The sequence below is a fragment of the Chiloscyllium plagiosum genome, chromosome 21, assembly GCF_004010195.1.
Source record: "Chiloscyllium plagiosum isolate BGI_BamShark_2017 chromosome 21, ASM401019v2, whole genome shotgun sequence".
Classification (NCBI taxonomy): Eukaryota; Metazoa; Chordata; class Chondrichthyes; order Orectolobiformes; family Hemiscylliidae; genus Chiloscyllium; species Chiloscyllium plagiosum.
The window spans coordinates 32,230,966-32,251,401 of NC_057730.1; the positions used below are offsets into that span (position 1 = coordinate 32,230,966).

At 40.6% G+C, this 20,436-nt stretch overlaps 1 protein-coding gene across 3 annotated transcripts in view; it reads right to left on the reverse strand.

Annotated features, from left to right (window-relative positions):
* The window catches only part of cog7 (component of oligomeric golgi complex 7), a 53,702-nt gene that overhangs the window by 17,672 nt on the left and 15,594 nt on the right, over positions 1–20,436 (reverse strand). For all 3 annotated transcript variants that reach the window (XM_043711682.1, XM_043711681.1, XM_043711680.1), the window contains exons 5-9: positions 19,477–19,645; positions 16,576–16,658; positions 15,573–15,695; positions 7,121–7,319; positions 2,831–2,958 (exon numbers count right to left, since the gene is read on the reverse strand). In XM_043711682.1, coding sequence (XP_043567617.1) covers positions 2,831–2,958; positions 7,121–7,319; positions 15,573–15,695; positions 16,576–16,658; positions 19,477–19,645 — 702 coding nt within the window. The remainder of the gene's footprint in view (positions 1–2,830; positions 2,959–7,120; positions 7,320–15,572; positions 15,696–16,575; positions 16,659–19,476; positions 19,646–20,436) is intronic.

Consider the following 20,436-nt stretch of genomic DNA (forward strand, 5'->3'; position numbering starts at 1 on the left):
TGAACAGTAAAGCTCTCAATCCACCACCCACTACCCCCAACCAAGAACTCAACTCCAACCCCGGCACCCCCATCCCTGACCAACAGTCCGACTCCCACTCTGGCAAACAATCCCAACACCACAAACCAACTCCACTCACTTTCGATTCCACCCCATCAACAAACTGATTCTCACTCTCAACATCACAGAATTGCTACTGCGCAGATAGAAGTTACACAGCCCATTGCATCAGCCCTCTCAGCCTTGATTCGTATATGAAGTTTCTTCCGATGCACTCTACAACTCCCTCATGATTTGAACGTTTCCACCTTAGCTTTGTTCTCTCCAAGGAGGACAGTCCCAACCTAAGCAATCTAAGTTCATAACTGAAATATATCATCCGTGGAACAATTCTTGGAAATCTTTTCTGCTCTCTCTCCAATGCTTTTACATCCTTCCTATAGTGTAGGGTCCAGAACTGTACACAATACTCCAGCTGAGTTCCAACGAGTATCTTACACAAATTTAGCATCATGTCCTTGCTCATGGACTGAAAGCCCCATTAATAAAGCAGACATCATGCTGGATTTCATCAATAGATCTCTCCACCTGTTCTGTTACATTGTGCATCCCCACTCTGCCAAACTCAAAGGTCCAAGCAAAAGCAAATTAGTAAGAATGCTGCTATTGACCTAATTCTCACCTCACATCCCCCAAACTCCAATGGACTATTAGAACCCTTCATTAATAATTCAACTGTCCTAACCACTTCCTCCTCCCACCGATGGGTCTCATCCTGCTATTCCCCCCAGTCCCCAAAAACTGACACCTTGACTCTCACCTCACTCTGATGGCTCAACTATCGTTCATTCCACTACCCTACAGCATTGACAGTTCAATTCTAAATCTACAATCCCCACTGACAGCTTGGCTCTCACTCTATTCTTTCACCCCTCCCCAAATCAGCTGACTTCCAGCCTGATCTACCTTCCCCTTCCATCCTAATCATCAGCCTGACTTTTAACCCTTTCCATCCCAAGGGACTAACACTCATTCCACTCCCCGCATCAGCTTGACTCACATCGTGTACCCCTTGATGGTGTGACTATTACCCTAATTATCCCCCACCCCCACTGACATCTTGTCTACCCCCCAACTCCGACAAAATGACTCTTAATCTGATTCCAATCCCCCACCTCTAATGGCCTGACTCTTATCCCATTCTCCTCCTATCCCCGATGGCTTGATTCTCATTTCAATTCCCTATCCCACAACAGCCTGACAATCAATACCTCCTCGTCAAACCACATTCTCCAACATGCGATCCTATCAGCAGCAACCATGGGAAATTGACATTGTCTGTTTGAAAGAACAGTCCTTGCTAAATGTTGCAGTTATACTCACATGCAGCTGAGACCAAATGTAAATTCAGGGCACGTTTTGCTGAACAACTCAGCAGAGGCCGACCTGACCTCCCAGTCACAGCCCATTTTAATTCCCCCTCCCGCTCCCTTTCTGACATGACCATCCTCGGGCCTTAACTATTGCCACAATGAATCAGACCATAAATTGGAGGAACACCACCTCATCTTCTGCCTGGGCAGCCTGCAACCTGGATATTGAGTTCAACATTGAGTTCTCCAATTTCAAATAACCTTCCCACCCATCCCCGACTCCCTTTTCAGCCCCTCCTCTTCCTTTCCATTCCACCTACTGACCCTTCCTTCCAGCTGCCAATTGGATCCATTTTTTCCATCGACCAAAAGGTCATACCATCTACCTATGCTCACCTATCACTACCTCACTACTCAGCCCCTACCCCACCCAAATGTCCCTCCACTCACCCCCACCACTAGTACCACTCCTTTATCTGCAGCTCTCCTTACACCCACCCCCCAGTCCTGAAGGGTTACACCTGAGACACTGACTTCTCCACTTCCTGATGCGGCCTGGTTTGCTGTGTTCTTCTAGCCTCCTGTTTGTCTATTACAAACTATACAGATTGGTACAGAGGAACTTCGACTATCTGAATACCAATTATCCGAAAATCGGATTATCCGAAGGAGATCGCGTGGTCCCAATAGAAACATTACATCAAAGACGTGTTTCCAACAGTGAATGTGTCTTTTGTTTACAGTAATTAAATAGGCACTGTCTCAAAATGACTGACCTCCCTCTCTCTCTCTCTCTCCTCACACTTTCCCTGGAGTTCTACAGAGGGATGTACCCTAACCCCCCCCCGCCACCTTCCCCAGATAATCTCTCCAACATTGTCCTGTACAGGGCCAAGGTTGCAGTAAAAGTTTGTGTGTGTGGCTGTATGTGTGCTACTTGGAGACTTACCCCACAAAGGCAGCAGCAGCAGTCTTGTTGTACAATCTGGCTGCCCCAAAGAAGGGGCGGGGTGGGGGAGCGATGTTTTGGCGGCGAGGTGGGGGGGGGCGGTGTTGGAGGGGGTTGGGGGAGGGGAGAGTCTCCTGAATGGGGAGCAGACTTTAAAAACTCCGAGCCCCAGAGGAAAGGTATTTAATCAATTAACCGAATAGTCGATTATCCGAATGAAATACTGCCTGCCCATCTCATTCGGATAATCGAGGTTCCCCTGTACATTACAGTATAGATTCTACTGCTCCCGTCCAATCATATTTCATGCCTCAGCTTTTTTTCCACAAGATTTCAAACAAAACTAATGAGGATTAATAGTCATTTTACAATGAGTCTAAGCATGAAGGCTGCCAAAACCTCCACTGTCACCATTATGCATAAAGCCCCATTCCTTTGTTTACAATCTCACCACTATTGTTTTTTTGGCAGGAAAAACATAGTCAGTGATCCAAAATATGGGCCTTACCAGTGGAATGGCACTGATCTGAATGAGCAAGTTTGACCCCTCCAGGTCACCGTACTGCAGTTGATAAGGCAGGTATGGGCTGTGGATTGCTGCAACCAGTTCTGTAACTTTCACCAAATTGGTCTCACCTGTGAATCAATGAAAATTAACAATTGTATAAAAACTTGCTGCAATTTTCCAATTTCCCAGACTTGGAATGTACAGATCCAGATAAATTTGAGGGATTAAGCATTTAAAATCTTTGTCTAGAGTTTTGGGCAAGGTAGTTCAAAAAATTAAAACTAATAAAGAAGTAAATAGATGAGATGGTCAAACGGGTGGTGTGCCTAGACTGCAGTACATGGAAGTCTGTGGACTGGGAGACTGTCTAGAGTGAACACGAGCAGTTGTTTCCATCTTGAATCTCCAGTTCACCAAATTGGAGAGGGATTTTGAGCCATTCCAAGACAAGGGGGGGTGATCTTTCAATAGTTTGCTCCAGAGTTTAGTCAAACCTCAGAAGGCTGCAGGTTTAGAATGGAGTTAGCACGACTATTAGTGTGCAGAAGAGAATTAGCTCGAGAGAGAGAGAGAGAGAGAGAGAGAGAGAGACAGGAGGATCTGTAGAAACAGATCCTATTAGCAGGCACAATATACATGTTACCTGTGAAGATAGGCCTAAAGTCTGTTGAAAGCAAAACGTGGACTACAGTATCTTAAAGTAGGAGGCCACGAAAGGTGAGGAGGAGGAGAAGCAGCATTCTGTGATTTGTCAGGGAATCGATAATTAGGAAGATAGACAGAATCCTATGTAAACAAGATCAAGAGATGAATGTTATATTACCTTCTTGGTTTCGGTGTAAGAAACATCTCATAATATCTTGAAAGGATTTTGGAAGGGCAAGGGAGGATTCAGTCATTGTAGTTCACGTTGGGACCAAAAACAATGGGAAGAGTAAACAAGATATGCTGTTTACAAAGAACCAGCAACTAGGTATGAAATTAAAAGATCAGGATTTCAAAGGTTAAAATTTTTGGAATATCATGTTAGTCTTAAGAAAATTGGCTCAATAGAAGTACTTTGAATGGCAAGCTGTAATGTCAGGGGCACATTTACTGGCTTGATAGACAATGTGCAATTGATTAATCATGCCCGCAGGACAACACAGAACTTGATAGGCTAAACATTGACACTGGGGTAAAAACAATGACTGCAGATGCTGGAAACCAGATTCTGGATTAGTGGTGCTGGAAGAGCACAGCAAAAAGGAGATAGGCAGGTAGGACAAGTCCGGACAAGTCATGGGGACAGTGCTGAGCTGGAAGTGTAGAACTAGGGTGAGGTGGGGGAAGGGGAAATGAGGAAACTGTTGAAGTCCACATTGATGCCCTGGGGTTGAAGTGTTCCGAGGCGGAAGGTGAGGCGTTCTTCCCTCAGGCGTCTGGTGGTGAGGGAGCGGCGGTGAAGGAGGCCCAGGACCTCCATTTCCTCGGCAGAGTGGGAGGGACTGCCTCCCTCCAAGAAACTAGGCTTTCCAAGAATGGATCACTAGAGGAAAAATACTACACGTTCATCTAATAGGAGAAAAGCTCAGAGGAAACATGTGAGCAAGGTGTAGGCTTCTCTGTAGTGAGTTCATGACTCTTGACGGTGCAAGTGTACCTCAGAATAGGTTCTCCCCAATTCTTTCAACTCAAATAGTGCCTCACATATAAGTTCCACTTTAGAGGCAAAAGACCAGTTCTATGAGCAGAATTCTCATTTCAAGACACCTTTTATCAATTGGGGATTTCAATGCTTGGTTCTCATGCCGGAATGTCTTGGTCCAAGAAAGATAAATGAGAACAAAGACTATTTGAACTTTTCTGTTACCATATTGCTAGGAAAGCACATAATGAGTAGTAAACAGGCTTTGGAGATGCTGGAATTAATAAACAGAAAGTAATTTAAGATCTTTAAGATTAAAAATGTCTCAAGTAAAGGTTGGGGAGTGTCTACCAATATAAAATACATGAATTCCATTTAGAAGAATTCCTCAGAAACAACTGTTAGCTAATGTTGAAATTCACAGAATTGAAGGCAAGTTACTAAATTGCTAAGAAAACTAACTGAAACACAGAAAACAGAGAGAAGGGATAATGAGCAGGTTCTTGAATTAGCAAAATGTGCTATAATAGAATATGGCAGCGCATATAAGGAAACTGTCAACTGTGAGACAGTGGATCATAGCCATGACCACTGGAGGCTGATTGTTTGGAATGGCATTGGAAGAGCCAAGCACAATGATGTGTTACAACCTTAACTATTAACCACATTAATTAATAACGTATTGGATGAAGAGATAGAAAACCATATCTCCACATTTACTGATGTCACAATGACAACCAATTTTGTAAAGCAGTGCAGAAGAAGTCATAACATCTCAGAGGTAGTGATGGATTTTGTAAAATGACAAACAGTGGCAAACAGATTTCAATGTAAACAAATACACTGTTATCCACTTTGAACCTATAAAGGAAAAAACAGGGGACCTTTTAAATGGTGTAAAGTTAGAAACAGTGGACATACAAAGTGATTTGGTGTCCAAGTACCTGAATCATTTAGACATCTAAAACAGATGCAATTAAGAAAATAAATAATAGGCTAATGGAATGCTGGCTTAAGTATCAAAGAGAACCAGATGAAAACAGGAGATAGAAATTATGCTTCAGGTAGAAAGAAATCCCTGATTGGATCACATGTGGAATACCATAAATAGCTCAAAGCACCATGTCTTAGAAGAATATCATGGTCGTGGAGGTTGTGTCATGTAGATTTAGAACAATAATAGTCAGACTCCAAACATTACATTTCAGGGAGAGATTAAACAAATTAGGGTTGCCTTTCCTGGAATGAGAAAGATAAGGGATAATTTGATCAAAGATTTAAAGGTATGAAGGAGACAGAGAAAATCTTTCTGCTGTTTAGATCATCTAGAACCATATGTTTGTGATTGGGATCAAATCCAGGATAACAACATCTCACTGTTATGAACATATTCTAATTTGTCTTTCTCAGATCCTAAACAAATTACAATATTATTTCCCACAATAAAGTATTTCTCCCCTAGTGCTGTCCATTCATTTGTCTGTCTGCATGCCTTTGTAACTTGTTTAACCAATCCACTAATTTTCTGTGCCATTTTTCTATTAATTTCCTGGTTGTTGGCATCACTGGCAAAGTCAACATTTATTACCCATTCCTAACTAACATTGAGATAACAGAGAAATAACTTCTTGAATATAAATAAGTGCTTACTGAAGCTTAAGAGTCAGTCATATTGGTGTGGGTCTGGAGTCACAGAGAGCTCAGACTGGCCAAGGGCATCAAATTTCCATTCCAAAAGGGCATCAATAAACCATTCAGGGTTTTTCTCTTAATTTGAAAGTTTTTTGGTCCTGATTACTGCTATAAAGTTTTAATAAATTAATTGAATTAATCCTTCTTTTGCCAAGGTGGAAACTAAACTTGTTTCAGTATCAATAGTCTATTCCTCTGGATCACTAGTCCCGTAATATAACCAATATGCTAGCGTACGCCAAAATTTAATATTGTTTACAAACTTGGATATGCAAACCTTGTTGATCAAAGTGAGTGGAAAAGTTGAAGCCCCAATACAAACTCTTGGGGAACCTGAGTCGTTACATCCAGTGCACTTGAAAGTTGAAACTGCACCTCAACAATCTGAATTGGTCCAAAGGTTCTGCAGAAAATCTGAAGATACTCTGCACAGACATCTTATACAAGCTGTTTGGAACAAGATCCCATTGAAGCAAGCACTTGAAGAAGTTCGCCATGTGACCAGCTTTGGGATTAAGAAATTGGAGGATGAATCCACCAGGCGAAAGTGGGTACTGCAAATGCTAGAGATTAGAGTCTAGATTAGAATGGTGCTGGAAAAGCACAGCAGGTGAGGCAGCATCTGAAGAGGAGGAAAATTGATGTTTTGGGCAAAAGCACTTCATCAGGAATCAGGATAAATCCACCAGTCCAGGGAGCTACTAAGGGAGCTATGATCAAAGTGACAGCAAGTTAGAAACATGGCCATGACAACCTATAGCTTGTCTTCCAGGAGCTTCGCCTTACTCTGGGAGCAGGACATTGAGGTGAATTTACTCCAAGATATCAAAGTGAGGTCAATCTACCATGAAGAGATGGATTTTACTGTTTCTCCTGTTCCTAAGAGATTTATTCAATGCATTATTCCATGTGAATATCCTCCCTTACCGCTGCAATTCCTGTGGGATGCCAAGTTCAGTATGCCAACATACCTAGGTGTGGGAGCATAGCTGCCTCCAGGCCCTTAGCAAAGTGAATAGTACTGTCATGGAGGTCCAGCAGCATGCTAAGCTTATCCTCCTGGCTCGCTCTCTCCATTGCTGTGCTGAGGCAGACAGGGATTGACGGAACAATAGCTCCCAGGGTCTGGATCTGCAGCACGGTAACAATCTCACAGGGGTTCCTGAAGACCTGTCCAACAAAAGCATTCTTTTACACATAGGTTTTTAGGTCTCAAAGTAAAGTACAAGAAAAAAGGTTAGAGCACATTTCATAAAGAATCGTAACATTACAAAGGTAAGGAAAGATTTAATTAACTTTTGTCTTTCCCTATTGTGAAAATGGTGAAAATATGGTCTGGACCATAAATCCTCATCCTTCATCCAGTAAATTCCATACAAAAGCAAAAGCTGCACTATTTAATGTATGGAAACAATTACTGAGTATTTGTAGGGCAGAAACTGGCCATTTTGTCCAAAAATATCTATGATGGTATTTCTGCTTCACTCAAGAATCTTCCTATCCCTCTTCATTTCACCCCATCAGCATAGCTTGTGCTCCTTTCAATTTTGTGTATTTTTAGAGCTTTTCCTTAACCTTATCAATACTATGAACCTCAAATACTCAATGCAGTCAGGAATATATCCAGGGAACCAAGCTAGCTCTATTTATATGTAAAACTATAGAAGGCAGCAATAGCTCCATGGATTGTTATCCAAGTCACTAGGTAGTGGGTTCAGGGAGCACCTACAAGACTGGTGGATTACTGTAATGTTGACAATGCCTTCCTTTTGGATGAGATGTTAAAATAAGACCCCACCTACCTTAGTGAAAAACAACAAGGTAACTCTGATATTCTGATCAATATCCAACTAACATCACATTATAAAAGTGACTTTTCGAAATTGTACAGCAATTTGAGACATTGAGGTGATAAAAATGATATAAAGTGGATACATTTTTTAAAGGGTCAGTATCTAAATCAGTGTTCCTCAAATTTCTTTTCAAGTACTGTTGAACAACAAAGTTCCACTTATTGAAGAGTTAAAAACTTCAGCTTTTATTTTCTCCTTTTAATCACGTTCTAGGAACTGATTATTTTCAATTTTGCCTCTGGGAACATTGTTTCAGCAGCTTTTGGTTGTTCATTTGTTTCAGAAAGCTTTTTTAAAAAAATGCACCAACATCATTTAAAAATAAAGTTTCTTAATTGCAAAGAACTATGTTTTTCTTCATGTTTATAATATGTTCCTGTATTTTTCAGTGTGCGTGACACAGCTCCATTGACATGCATACTCCAACCCACATATAAGGATGTTGAAATTACTGCTGACATTTTGAATGGATTAATTTGATAATTTGATGAAGGAATGTCAAAAATACAATTGATGAAGCCATTTAATATTTCCTTGTCACTAGTTTAATCAGACAGAGTGAGATTTTACTGGCCATTGATGGCAAAACCAGTTTGAATTGAGTGGGAAGCAATAAAATTCCTCCTTATCAGAGTCCCTTCTCCAGACTATTTATCAGTGGTGGAAATGGCAGTGGCTTGACTTGTCTCTGACCAGAGGCAAATGGCAAATATAACCAAGTCAAGGCCCAATTAAGGCCTATCTACTGAGCAGCTAGCATTTTGCCAGCAGTGAAGTGAATCTCACCATGGTCAGTGGCCACTAGCTCTCAAGAGGTAGCCCTGCAGCAGTTTTCTGGGATGGGAAGTAATGTTGCATGAGGCTCTATGGTCCAATGAGAGGCTCCCAGCAAGAGAAGTCACTCCACAGCCCCAGTGGTACTACCAGAGGGGCTCAACATCTGATCATCAGAACATGCCTTCCCAGACCTGCCAAATGTTCCACCTTATTGTTTTCCTTCAGCCTCAGCAGTGAACAAAAGAACAAGGAGCAGGAGTAGGCTATCCAGCCCTATGAGCCTGCTCTGCCATTCAATAAGATCATGGCTAAACTTTTTGCAGACTCAAAACCACTTAACTGCGCTCTCACTGTAGCCCTTAATTCCTTTATTTTTCAAAACAAAACCTACCTTACCTTTAAAAACGTTTACTCAAGTTGCATCAACTATTTCCCTGAGCAAGGAATTCCATAAGTAACAATCCTCTGGGTGAAGATGTTCCTTCTCAATTCAGTGGCCACCTCTTGCTCTCTGTAGCTTATCAAGAATATAGAACTAACTGCTGGTGCTCTGATTAGGCAGGCAATGTGGCGAGCTCATTATTCTGAACTGAATGGTGAGCCTGGCCAAGTAAGAGGCTCACACTGGAAAGATTACCACTATGCAGGCTCAAGAACACATACAGTCCTGATTTTGGGACTTAGTCCTTTCTGAGAAAATCTCAGTCATAATTACTCAATTGTGAGACTGTGCATAATACTCTGCTTTCATGCACTAAAAAAATCAACATGATTGGAAATTCAGTGGTCTCCGACTCAATGATTCTCCAATGCAAAGAATTCCAGGTTTTAATATAACATTTCTCCTAAACTCTTCCTTCACTCTAGATAATAATATTAAACTGAAGACTTATGATTGATTAATGGAAATAGGTCTCCCTACTGACTCTAACAACACTCTGCAGAACTTCAACACCTCATTAAATTTCCATTAGCCTCCTTCTGCTCAAATGAAAGTTGTTTTTTCAAGTTGTACCTCATAAGTTAGGTTCCTGCTATCATCTTAGAATTAAAGATTACTACAATACAGAAAGAGGCCTGTTTAATGTTTTATGTCCCCTAATTTTAAAGCCCCCAAATGCTACTGATCTAATAGCTTTATCTACCCATATTCTCATTTTCAGAGATTTATGTTATCATCTAGTAAGATCTGGCAGAGATGCTCAAGACCAAATGCAATTAGGAAACAATGAAGGGAGAATTGGATGAGAACTTGACTGGTTGTATCTGGGGAACAAGTTATCACTGTGACTGGGGTATTATGATGTGCAAGTTGAAATAAAACGGTTGACTAAAAAGTACATGCTTGGACACTGTCATAAAATCTTTAACCTCCAGTGTTTAACATTCTGCATTGGAATCCCTACATCTTTCCAGTTATATTCAGCCTTCAGTGTCTTTCCATTGAACTGATGCTTTCATTTTTGATACTACTTATTTCACATTAAATTGTACCTGTTTCCTTAGTCTGCTAACTAATGTCTTCTTTTAGCCTTTCGCAACACTCTTCACTTCTGCCAACTAGCCTCTTATGAAAGGTTTTATCAAAGGCCTTCTTAAACATCAATACACAGCACATCAAGGACATTCTCTTTATCTATTTAATCAATTAATTTTACAAACAAAAATTCTATTCAATTTGTCAAAAGCTTTGAGGATTGACAAAGCCTTACTATAAATCCAAAGTCCTTTTTATTTCTGTATGTGGCATGCTGATTCACCCTACCCACTTTATGATTGCGCCTTTGTTCCTCTCCACTAACTTGCTGCGACTTCCACCTTTATTAAAATTCCTTTTCGGAACATTAGCAGCATTGACAAAGGATGACAATTATTGCCCATCCCTAGTAACCCTGGGAAGAGAGAGTGAGCCTATTTGAATTGATGGTAGTGATTTCATAGAAATTCCAGATCATTCCAGAGAGTGATTCAGTGTGGGACATGGAGTCAGCCATAGGCCCTGACCATCTTTCAATGGCACTTTTACTCCCTGAAAGAACTTTGGTGATCCAGGTGGATCTTTCTGAAGTAATAACCAACACTGTTACTGAGCCCAGGTTTTTATTTACAGTTCTTCTAAAGTCTGAATGTATAACAGAATTAATATCTGGATTCTTAGTCTAACTTCAGATTCAATACACCAACTTACACCTAATCAGGGTTCAAATCCTCATCCGCCCACTCATACTGGGGTATGTGACAATGGAAAGGTGCTTTAGATTGTACTTTTGGCTTTTTCTGTTTGATTGCAAATTTCTTTTTATTTGTAGTTTACAACATAAATCATCCCACGAGCTTTTCTCATGCTCACACATCTCTACAGACTTCTGTGTTAATAAACATTTTGAAATCTCAGGATGTTCCAAAGCTCTCTGCTGCCAACAACGCATTTCCAAAGTCTAGTCACTTTTGTAATGCAGAACACATAACAGCCAATTGAAAACAGTTAGGCCCACAAGAAGCAATATGACAATAACCAAATAATGCAGCCTTGTACAGGTGTTGGGTGAGGAATATTATACAAGACAGTGAGGAAAACTCTGCTCTGTTCAAAATTACCATTTATATCCATTTGAAGGGCCAAGGTTCAGAATCACAACCAGAAGACTGAAATTATGTGCTTATCATTGGAGTGGGATTTGAACCTTCTGACTGGTTCTCTCTGATTTCTTATCCCAAGTCTACATCCAGGTAAAATTCTGGTGAAACACTTGAATTTCTGTTAATATGAGCCTTCATTATGGCTGAACGCCCTAGATACGTTGCCTGCAGTAATGGAACATAACATGCGAGATCCGGAGAGATTTTACATGACATTTCACATTTATTGCTTTTCAGAAGTAATGTCTTAACGTTTAATCTATTTATGTAAAGCTATTCTTGGAAACTGATCAGAGATAAGGCAGAAAATTTAATTCGAGTGTAACAAGTTGTACTGGACTGGAGACTGTACCCTCAGGGAAACAATTAAAAGGAAAGCCAAGAATTTTCAAACACTTGGTGGGGCAAGGGGAAATATTTCCATTAAAGAGCATGAAATAAAACACCAAGAAGTGCAAGTCGACGCCTAAATTCAGAAATAAAATCTCAATTACAGGAAGTGTCATCCCCTTAGGCCCGCTCTCCAAATTGCTGAACCCAGCTGTCCAACAGACCGGTTTGTCCAGCTCTTCAATATTATGTCTTCACAATTCCCCTTACATATATTTTATACACACCTAACTTAAAATGTAATCACTGTGGAATATATAAACTTCTAGAAAGAGTTACAGGTTGAAGCCTGTCCATCCATTTTTTTTAAAGGATAAATGATTGAAAGAAAGTTGGATAAAGAAATATAAGGATAGTACAAGCACATGGGATTGAACTATTCCTCATATACTGGATGAAGATCACTGATGCTCATGCCTGGAATGATTGGGATTGATGGGGTGGCAACCTTATGGATTGATGGGGGTGATGACTATGCATATTTCTTATTTTGTTCAATTATTATTGCGAGAGAGCACAAGACCAAATAGAGAAGAGTGGCATTTAAAAGATGCAAACAGAGCTCACACTTGCTAACAGTGGTCACTCTACAGATAGAATGGGAACTGTGGTCAATTTTTTCTTCACCCTCCAGCCCAAGTTTGAAGCAGTTTTTCAGGATACTAACCTTAACCTCGGTTGGTCAGCCAATTCAACATTGCTCCAGGATTGAAACAAAGGCCCTCTAGATTTTTTTGTAGTTCACGTTATTCCAAGGTTGGGGGCCTTACATAATTGGGCAGGTACAGTTTAGCATAGAAAGGGAAGGGTTTAGCCTAGAGCTAGGATAATCAGAACTCAGGGGTAGTCAGGATGGGTGCAGCCGTAGAGCTGGGCATACATGCCTACTCATCTCTGGCTGATTATCAATTCAGGGACTTTTAGAGTATAGGAAGGAGAATAAAGACAAGCAGTGAAATACTAAACAGATTCAGATTAAACAAATTCCACATACACATTCCAGTGATTAATGGAACTGTTATCTGCATCTGTTCAGAAACTAAATTGACAAGGTACTGTTCTTTTTACTGTTATGGGAACATAAAAACTGGCACATTGCGATACCTGCAGCCAACTGAGAAGCAATCTGTCCTTGTACAATTTCATTAAGCCTTCCGGAATTGCGATGCCCTCATCATAAGAGGCACATGACTATAAACTTGCCCTGTCCTTCACAGTCACAGAATCCCGTCTAGCTAGCACAACAGCACATGAAAACAATACTGGGGTTCACTTCAGATGCATAATGAATTCCTGGTGCATTCCAACTTGAATACAGCCGAGTTTGGGAATTCTGCAGTGAATAACCCACCTCTTAACTCCCCAAAACCTATCCAACATTTATAAGCCACAAGATAGTTTGGGAATGCAACATCCTTAGGCAAATATATAAATGATCAATGTTAGAAGAGAGTGGATCTGTACAATTTACAAATTGAAAAGGATTTACCACGTGACTTCTTTGAACTGGAAAATCAAAAGTTAATGCAACAGTTCGCTTATTGTTCTAAAGAGTCACATGACTTTGTGGATGGCAGACAAGCAAAGCTTTTAAAAGAGGAAACAGATTAAATTTTATTACTTTAATTGTTAGATAAACTAGTTTGGGAGAATGCTGAAAGTTGCCTATATACCTGTAGGGTGTCAGTTAAGGACTGTCAAAGGATATTCCAGCCTTACCTTATCTGGGCCAAAGGTAAAGCCAGTTGCAGACTATCTGATTTTTAAGGCCTATGAGCCTATTTTCCTAATCAACCAGTTCAGATATGTTAGTACATACCTCTGGAACAGGTGGGACTTGAACATGAGCTTCCCAGTCCACAGGTTTGGGCACTAACACTACACTGCAAGAGGGCCCCTTAAGAGCCAATGAATGGGCAACTACCTTGATCACATCACCTGTATTCTAGAAATACTTGAAAATAACATATTCACTCCAGTGACTAAAGCTAATTAGCTCAGTTAAATAGAGGCCCCAGGCTTCCACTCATCTTTTTTCCACTCACGTAAAAGATTTCCTGGCACTAATTTGAAAAAGATTAGCTATGATTTGGAGGTGCCAGTTTTGGACTGGACTGGATGAAGTTGGAAATCACATTACACCAGGTTGTAGTCCAACAGATTTATTTAAAATCACAAGCTCTTGGAGTGCTGCTCCTTCATCACCTAACAAAGGAGGAGTGCTCTGAAAGCTTGTGATTTCAAATAAACCTGCTGGACTATAACCTGGTGTCATGTGACTTCCAACTTTGAAAAAGATTTGACAGAACTCTACTTTGCAAAACTGTTGCAGAGCAACAATGTATCCACAAATATACTCCATTATTCTAACAAAGAAGATCCAAGAAATTATTGTACAAGTATCCAATGACACCATGATTTCTTGGGAGATTTGTACTGCTTTGCTGTTGCCCTAGTCAAAACAGTAAGAACTCTTAGATATTACTGATGGATTTGATGTTTACCTCTCAATCAACAAAAAGCAAAACAGTTTATCTGGGTCATTTATCACATGCCATTTGTAGGGGCTTGCCTTCATGTGTGTTCTTTTCATGTGCTCATGTGCTAGCTGGAGGGGATTAGTTGGCTGTGAATTACAATTATTTTGTGGCTCTTATTGACGAGGGCATCACAGTTCCAAAAGGCTAAGTGAAACTGTATGTAAACTGTCTGTCACATTGCCTAAAGAATTAACTCCAATTTTCCCTGTAATGCTGTGTTGTTACACATGGCTAGTTTGTTTCAATGTGCAGCAAAAGATTATCCAGAAATCCAAAATTTAACACAAACCTATGGGTACCTTGTAGGTTACACACAGAAACATTTGTGTAGCTTAGTGGAAACATTGGTTACCACATTTTAAATATTCTTCACTGGCAAAAACTTGTAGAATAACCTCTACAAGGGTTGAGGAAGGTATTGTATAAATACAAGCTATTTGATGAGCAGAGAGATCCTGGTGTCCAGGTACGATGAGCAGAGAGATCTCGGTGTCCAGGTATATAGATCCTTGAAAGTTGCCACCCAGGTTGATAAGGTTGTCAAGAAGACATACGGTGTGTTAGCTTTTATTGGTAGAGGGATTGAATTGTGGAACCGTGAGATCGTGCTGCAGCTGTACAAAACTCTGGTGTGGCCACATTTGGAGTACTGCATACCGCATATATTAGTCACTACATTATAGGAAGGATGTGGAAGCTTTGGAAAAGGTTCAAAGGAGATTTTACTAGGATATTGCCTGGTATGGAGGGAAGGTCTTACGAGGAAAGGCTGAGGGACATGAGGCTGTTTTCATTAGAGAGAAGGTTGACAGGTGACTTAATTGAGATCTATAAGATAATCAGAGGGTTAGATAGGTTGGATAGTGAGAGCCTTTTTCCTCGGATAGCGATTGCTGGCACAAGGGGACATAGCTTTAAATTGAGGGATGATAGATATAGGACAGATGTCAGAGGTATTTTCTTTACTCAGAGAGCGGTAGGGACATGGAACGCACTGCCTGCAACAGTAGTAAACTTGCCAACTTTAAGGGCATTTAAATGGTCATTGGATAGGCATGTGGACGAGAATGAAATACTGTAAGTTAGATGGCACTTCTGATTGGTTCCACAAGTCGGCACAACATCGAGGGCCAAAGGGCCTGTACTGCGCTGTAATGTTCTATGTTCTGTTTCGTTCTTTTTATGATTACAGGTCTTTATTTATTTGTAGGATTGGATGTTACCTGACTAGTCCACTGTAGCTGTGAGTGCCATGTTGCCAGAAGAGTATCGTAGAATTCTGTTAGTTGGTGATTCAAACTGAGGTCACTCTGACACAGCTCCTGCCACACAGAGACCAACTGACTCTGCAAAACACAAAGCACAAATTCAACTAAGTCAATAATATAAGGTCCAATAAGAAACAGCACAAACCCAACTCAAATCCATTCTAGACACAATTACAGCTTTTCCCCACACTTTTACTAACTTTACCTTCCTCTGTCCTTCTCCAGCATATAGCTAGCATACAATCAATTCTATAACTTATGGAATGCATTGATATAAAAGATTCTGAATAGACTGGCATAGAGAGCAAGAATAGAGTAATCAATACTATCTCCCACTAGGCCTCAGCTCACCTCTCTTTCAGGTACTGTTACACAGGGCTTCCCCAGGACACGGGATCACACATCGAGACAGGGAGCACAAACTACAAGCTTGCTGGCACACAGGGCTCACTCATTGTGAGATGCAGGCACATGGCGCTCACACTGGGACAGGAGGCACACACTGTAAAATGGGCTAGTGCACAGGGCCTCACACTGGGGGACAGGCTGGCTCATGTGGTCTGTGGTTGGGCCATGGGCCTGACTCATGAGTCTAAACTTTGTCCAACAGAAGGGGCTATGAGTGAAATCATATTCCAGGGTATATTTGGATTGACCAAAGAAGGAAAGCACTTTTAACAATCATCTGTCATGTCTGAAACAAAACAGGCTTGCAAAAAATTTTAAAAAACAATAGGGAACTTCTTCACCCCAAAAGACATCATGTTGCCCACTGCTCATGGCCCAGTCCTATTGATAATAAATTCCAATGTTTCACACGAACCCTGAAGATATTTCTAGACCTTGAACTTCAAATGGTTAACCCTTCTCTACACTTATTTCCTGCACTGCCTCAACCCTGTCATGATCTCTGGTTAGCCCTTCCTTTGAGTAATGGGAAGACAGTGCTTTATCCAACCTTGTGACACTTGTAGTAGTATGTTAGGAGCTGGGGCATTCGGTCCACTGCCACAAATACTTTCACAAAAAGCCGGGCCTGATCTGAAATGGAAACAAATACAAACAGGTAAATACCAGAATTACCCTCTCCCAGGTCTGTTTTTAAATCCTTTCCTACCCACACTATCTTATTAGTTTATCTTTTCAGGTGACTGCAAAAATCCCACAGGATAGCAACAGAGTTCAACTCAATGTCCTAGTCAATACGTATCCTTCAACCAACATCATAAAAAACAGATGATTCAGTCATTATTGCTGTTTGTGGAATTTGCTGTGCAAAATTTCCTCTGAGCTCCTTACATCAGAGTGACTTCACATTAATATTTTACATCTTGCAAAATATTACTCTGGTACATCCTCAAATCATGGAAAACATTATGGAACTGCAAGTTATTTATTTTCTTTGAGTTACTACTAGGGATTCCTCTGTGCAAGCAGCTGACCTTTCCAGAGGCATCTCCAGGGTCACTCATAAGGCTAAAGGAAAGGTTAAAGAGTTGGAGTAACCCAATACCCACCCAGGTTGGCACATCTTTGGTTGTCATTTTAGAAATACTCCAGAAAGACCATGTGGTGCAGATTAAAGCCAATGCTTTCTCTGCTGATTCTGGAAAACATTGTCACAATATGAAATTAGTCGAGAGTGTGGTGCTGGAAAAGCACAACAGGCCAGGCAGCATCTGAGGAGCAGTAGAGTCAACGTTTTGGGCATAAGCCTTTCATTGGGAATCCTGATGAAGGGTTTATGCCTGAAATGCCGATTCTCCTGCCTGACCTGCTGTGCTTTTCCAGCACCACACTCTCGACTCTGATCTCCAACATCTGCAGTCCTCACTTTCTCCACAATATGAAATCATTCTGCTATGTATTAAAGAATATTGTAAAGTGTTTTCTACAGGCTTATCCACGGTAGCTATCTAAATTTAGTAACCACATTTTGAAATCATGAAGAAAGCCTGCTGGCTTATCACTCCTGCCAGCATTTTCTTTTAACGGCCATGCCATTGTCATTTCTCTTTTTCCAAGTCTGAACCTAATTCTTTTTGAAAGTTACTATTTGACATGATTCCGGAACTGTTTCAGGCAAGGAATTCTAAATTATCCTAACTTGTTGCATTAAACATTTCACTTCAACTTGCCTCCTGTTCTTTTTCCAATTGCCTTAAACCTCTGGTTGTTGATTTTCCTACCAATGGAAATGGCTGCTCCACATTTACTTTATCAAAACCACTCATGATTTTGAATGTTTCAATTATATCTCCCTGTAAGGAAAAAAATCCCAATGTCTCTCCAATATATTTATTTAAAAACATACTTTCAGAAGATGCAGGAAAATCATGTTCTATGAACATGATTTAAGCAGATCAAGGCGGCTCCTGGTTTAATACTGGAGTCAGTTGACTTTATCTGTAAAAGTACAGATTGTTGGCTATCTTACATTTCTATTTCTGAGCTGTTCTGGGGTTTGCGAGGATGAAGAGATAAATCAATTCTTAATATGATCAATTAATCACTGACTCATGGTGTTCAGTTATTGGATGAAGGCTCAACTTGATCATGATACCTCCTAGTCAGAATGGCTCACTATTTTGGTTACTCAGGATGACATGTAAAGAATGGTCACTTGGGCAGTGCACAAGGCAGCTACTTAGCAGACATTGTGCAGAAGATGAATGTAGCAGCTATTGGAAAGGGACCAAGGGTGAAAGCAATATGATCACCTTAGACAAGTTTTATCAAATATACCTTTGTTCTCAATGTTGAAAAAAAAACACACCAGGTTATAGTCCAATAGGTTTATTTGGAAGTACAAGCTTTTGGAGCGCTGCTCCTTCGTCAGGTAGCTATTGGGGCAGGATCATAGGACACAGAATTGGTGTCCTATGATCGTGCCCTACGAGATGCCTGATGAAGGAGCAGTGGTCAAAACCTTGTACTTCCAAATAAACCTGTTGGACTATAACCTGGTGTTGTGTGATTTTTAACTTTGTTATGGCCAGTCCAAAACCAGCACCTCCACATCATTTGTTCCCAATGCTCCCAATAGTTTCAAAAGATCATGGAAATGAGTTAGCCTATTATCTTTTGGTAAAATCTTTGAAATCTTGCTCCTTCTATAATTAAACTCTCCATATCAAAAAAAAGATCGTGGCATCTTCAAAGTTCATATCCTGATGTCATTAGCACTCCCTGCATTCTGTTCTCATTGTGTTTAATCAAAATTTGCTCACTGCTAGCCCCTGCTGTTTGGTCCCTGATTTTGCATCTAATTTTTTTATGGAAGGTTAAAAACAGATCAGTTGCCAGTGTTTTTTTTCTGTCTCTAAGCAAGTTGGTGTCCCAGTTTTGTTCATCCATGCTCTCTAACACACACTACCTCCTTGTCCAGTAACATCTCAATTCTAGAATTTTCATTTTTTACTTCCAATTCCATCTCACTCCACCCTATCTTTGTATGTTCTTCCAAACCTGAAACTCTCCAAGATCCTGTCTTCTTTTAAGTCCAGTCTCTTGCGCATCCATAATTAGTAGCCATGCCTTCAGGCATCAAGGCCCTTAATTCTGGAGTTCCTTATCTGAACTCCTCCGCCTTCCTTTAAGATTTCGTCCCTTCCTTTGAGATTCTCCTTCAAACCTATCTCGTTCATCAAATCTTTTCTTGCTTATTCAACAAGTCTTTATGTCGCTCTGTGTCAATGTCATTCTCTTATGAGTACTTTGGACATTTTATTGTTTTAAAAACACTATACAAGTGCAAGTTATTGTTCATTTTGAAGCAATGGTGGACATAACAGTGCTAAATCTTACTGTGTACAAAGTGAATACTCCACACAGCTCTCATAGGAACAAGATCACTCACCAATAGACTGAGAATTGAATGCAGCCACAATCTGTGTGCTTGCCATGGCTTCCAATCGATTCTTTAGCGCCTCGAGGTGAACGCATTTCTCTGAATAATCTGGTGTATCGACCAGCATAGCCAAACTGTTCTGCATACTTGTGAGTTTGGCTGAGATAGTCTCAATGTCCTGTGGGGAGTAAATCATTTCCATCACTCTATGCCACCATGTTAACAGTATTCACCCCACCGTGGATCGAAAAAGGCAGTGGTATATAGCAAACCTGAGGTCCCGATCAAACCACTGCAGCAGAGTGGCACACATTTTAACAATAGAAACCATCCTGCTTTTCTAGAGTGAAGTGGGAGGTAGTGTTGTTATTCAACAACCTCTGCCATTACATCCTACCAACAGTTCTTCATTGGTTGGCCCTTTCAGAAATGCAGGTGAGTGGAGGTCTTGACAATGATGGTCATCACAACACAGCTCAAGTCTATCATCTTGGATGCATGTTTACACCCTCATACACATACAGATATGCACATTTAAAAAAAATATATCCCTGACACAGCCCCCACAACAGATAAAGCACAAGGTGATGTCACTTGCTTGCCTGCACCAAGAGCATTGTGGTACTCTTGACATTTCCTGCTTGATTGAAATCCACAGCAAAGTTCAAAACACAAAGTCCCTTCCTAGTCTTTACAACACAGCACAACATTTTTTGCCATTTGAACTCAGATTTATTTGAACTTGGCACTTGATAATGCAGCATTTCCTCAGCACTGCACTGTCTGTGGTCTCCTGGATCATTTCCTGAAATCTCCAGTTTAGATTTTGAACTCATGTTTTTCTGAGGTCAGAGTGCTATCCATTCTACAGCATATAATCACAGAGTTTTGTTTAGGTTGTTGTATTTCATCAGTGCCCATGGCAGAGACCAGAAATTCATGCCTTAGGCCACCTGAACTAATATCAAA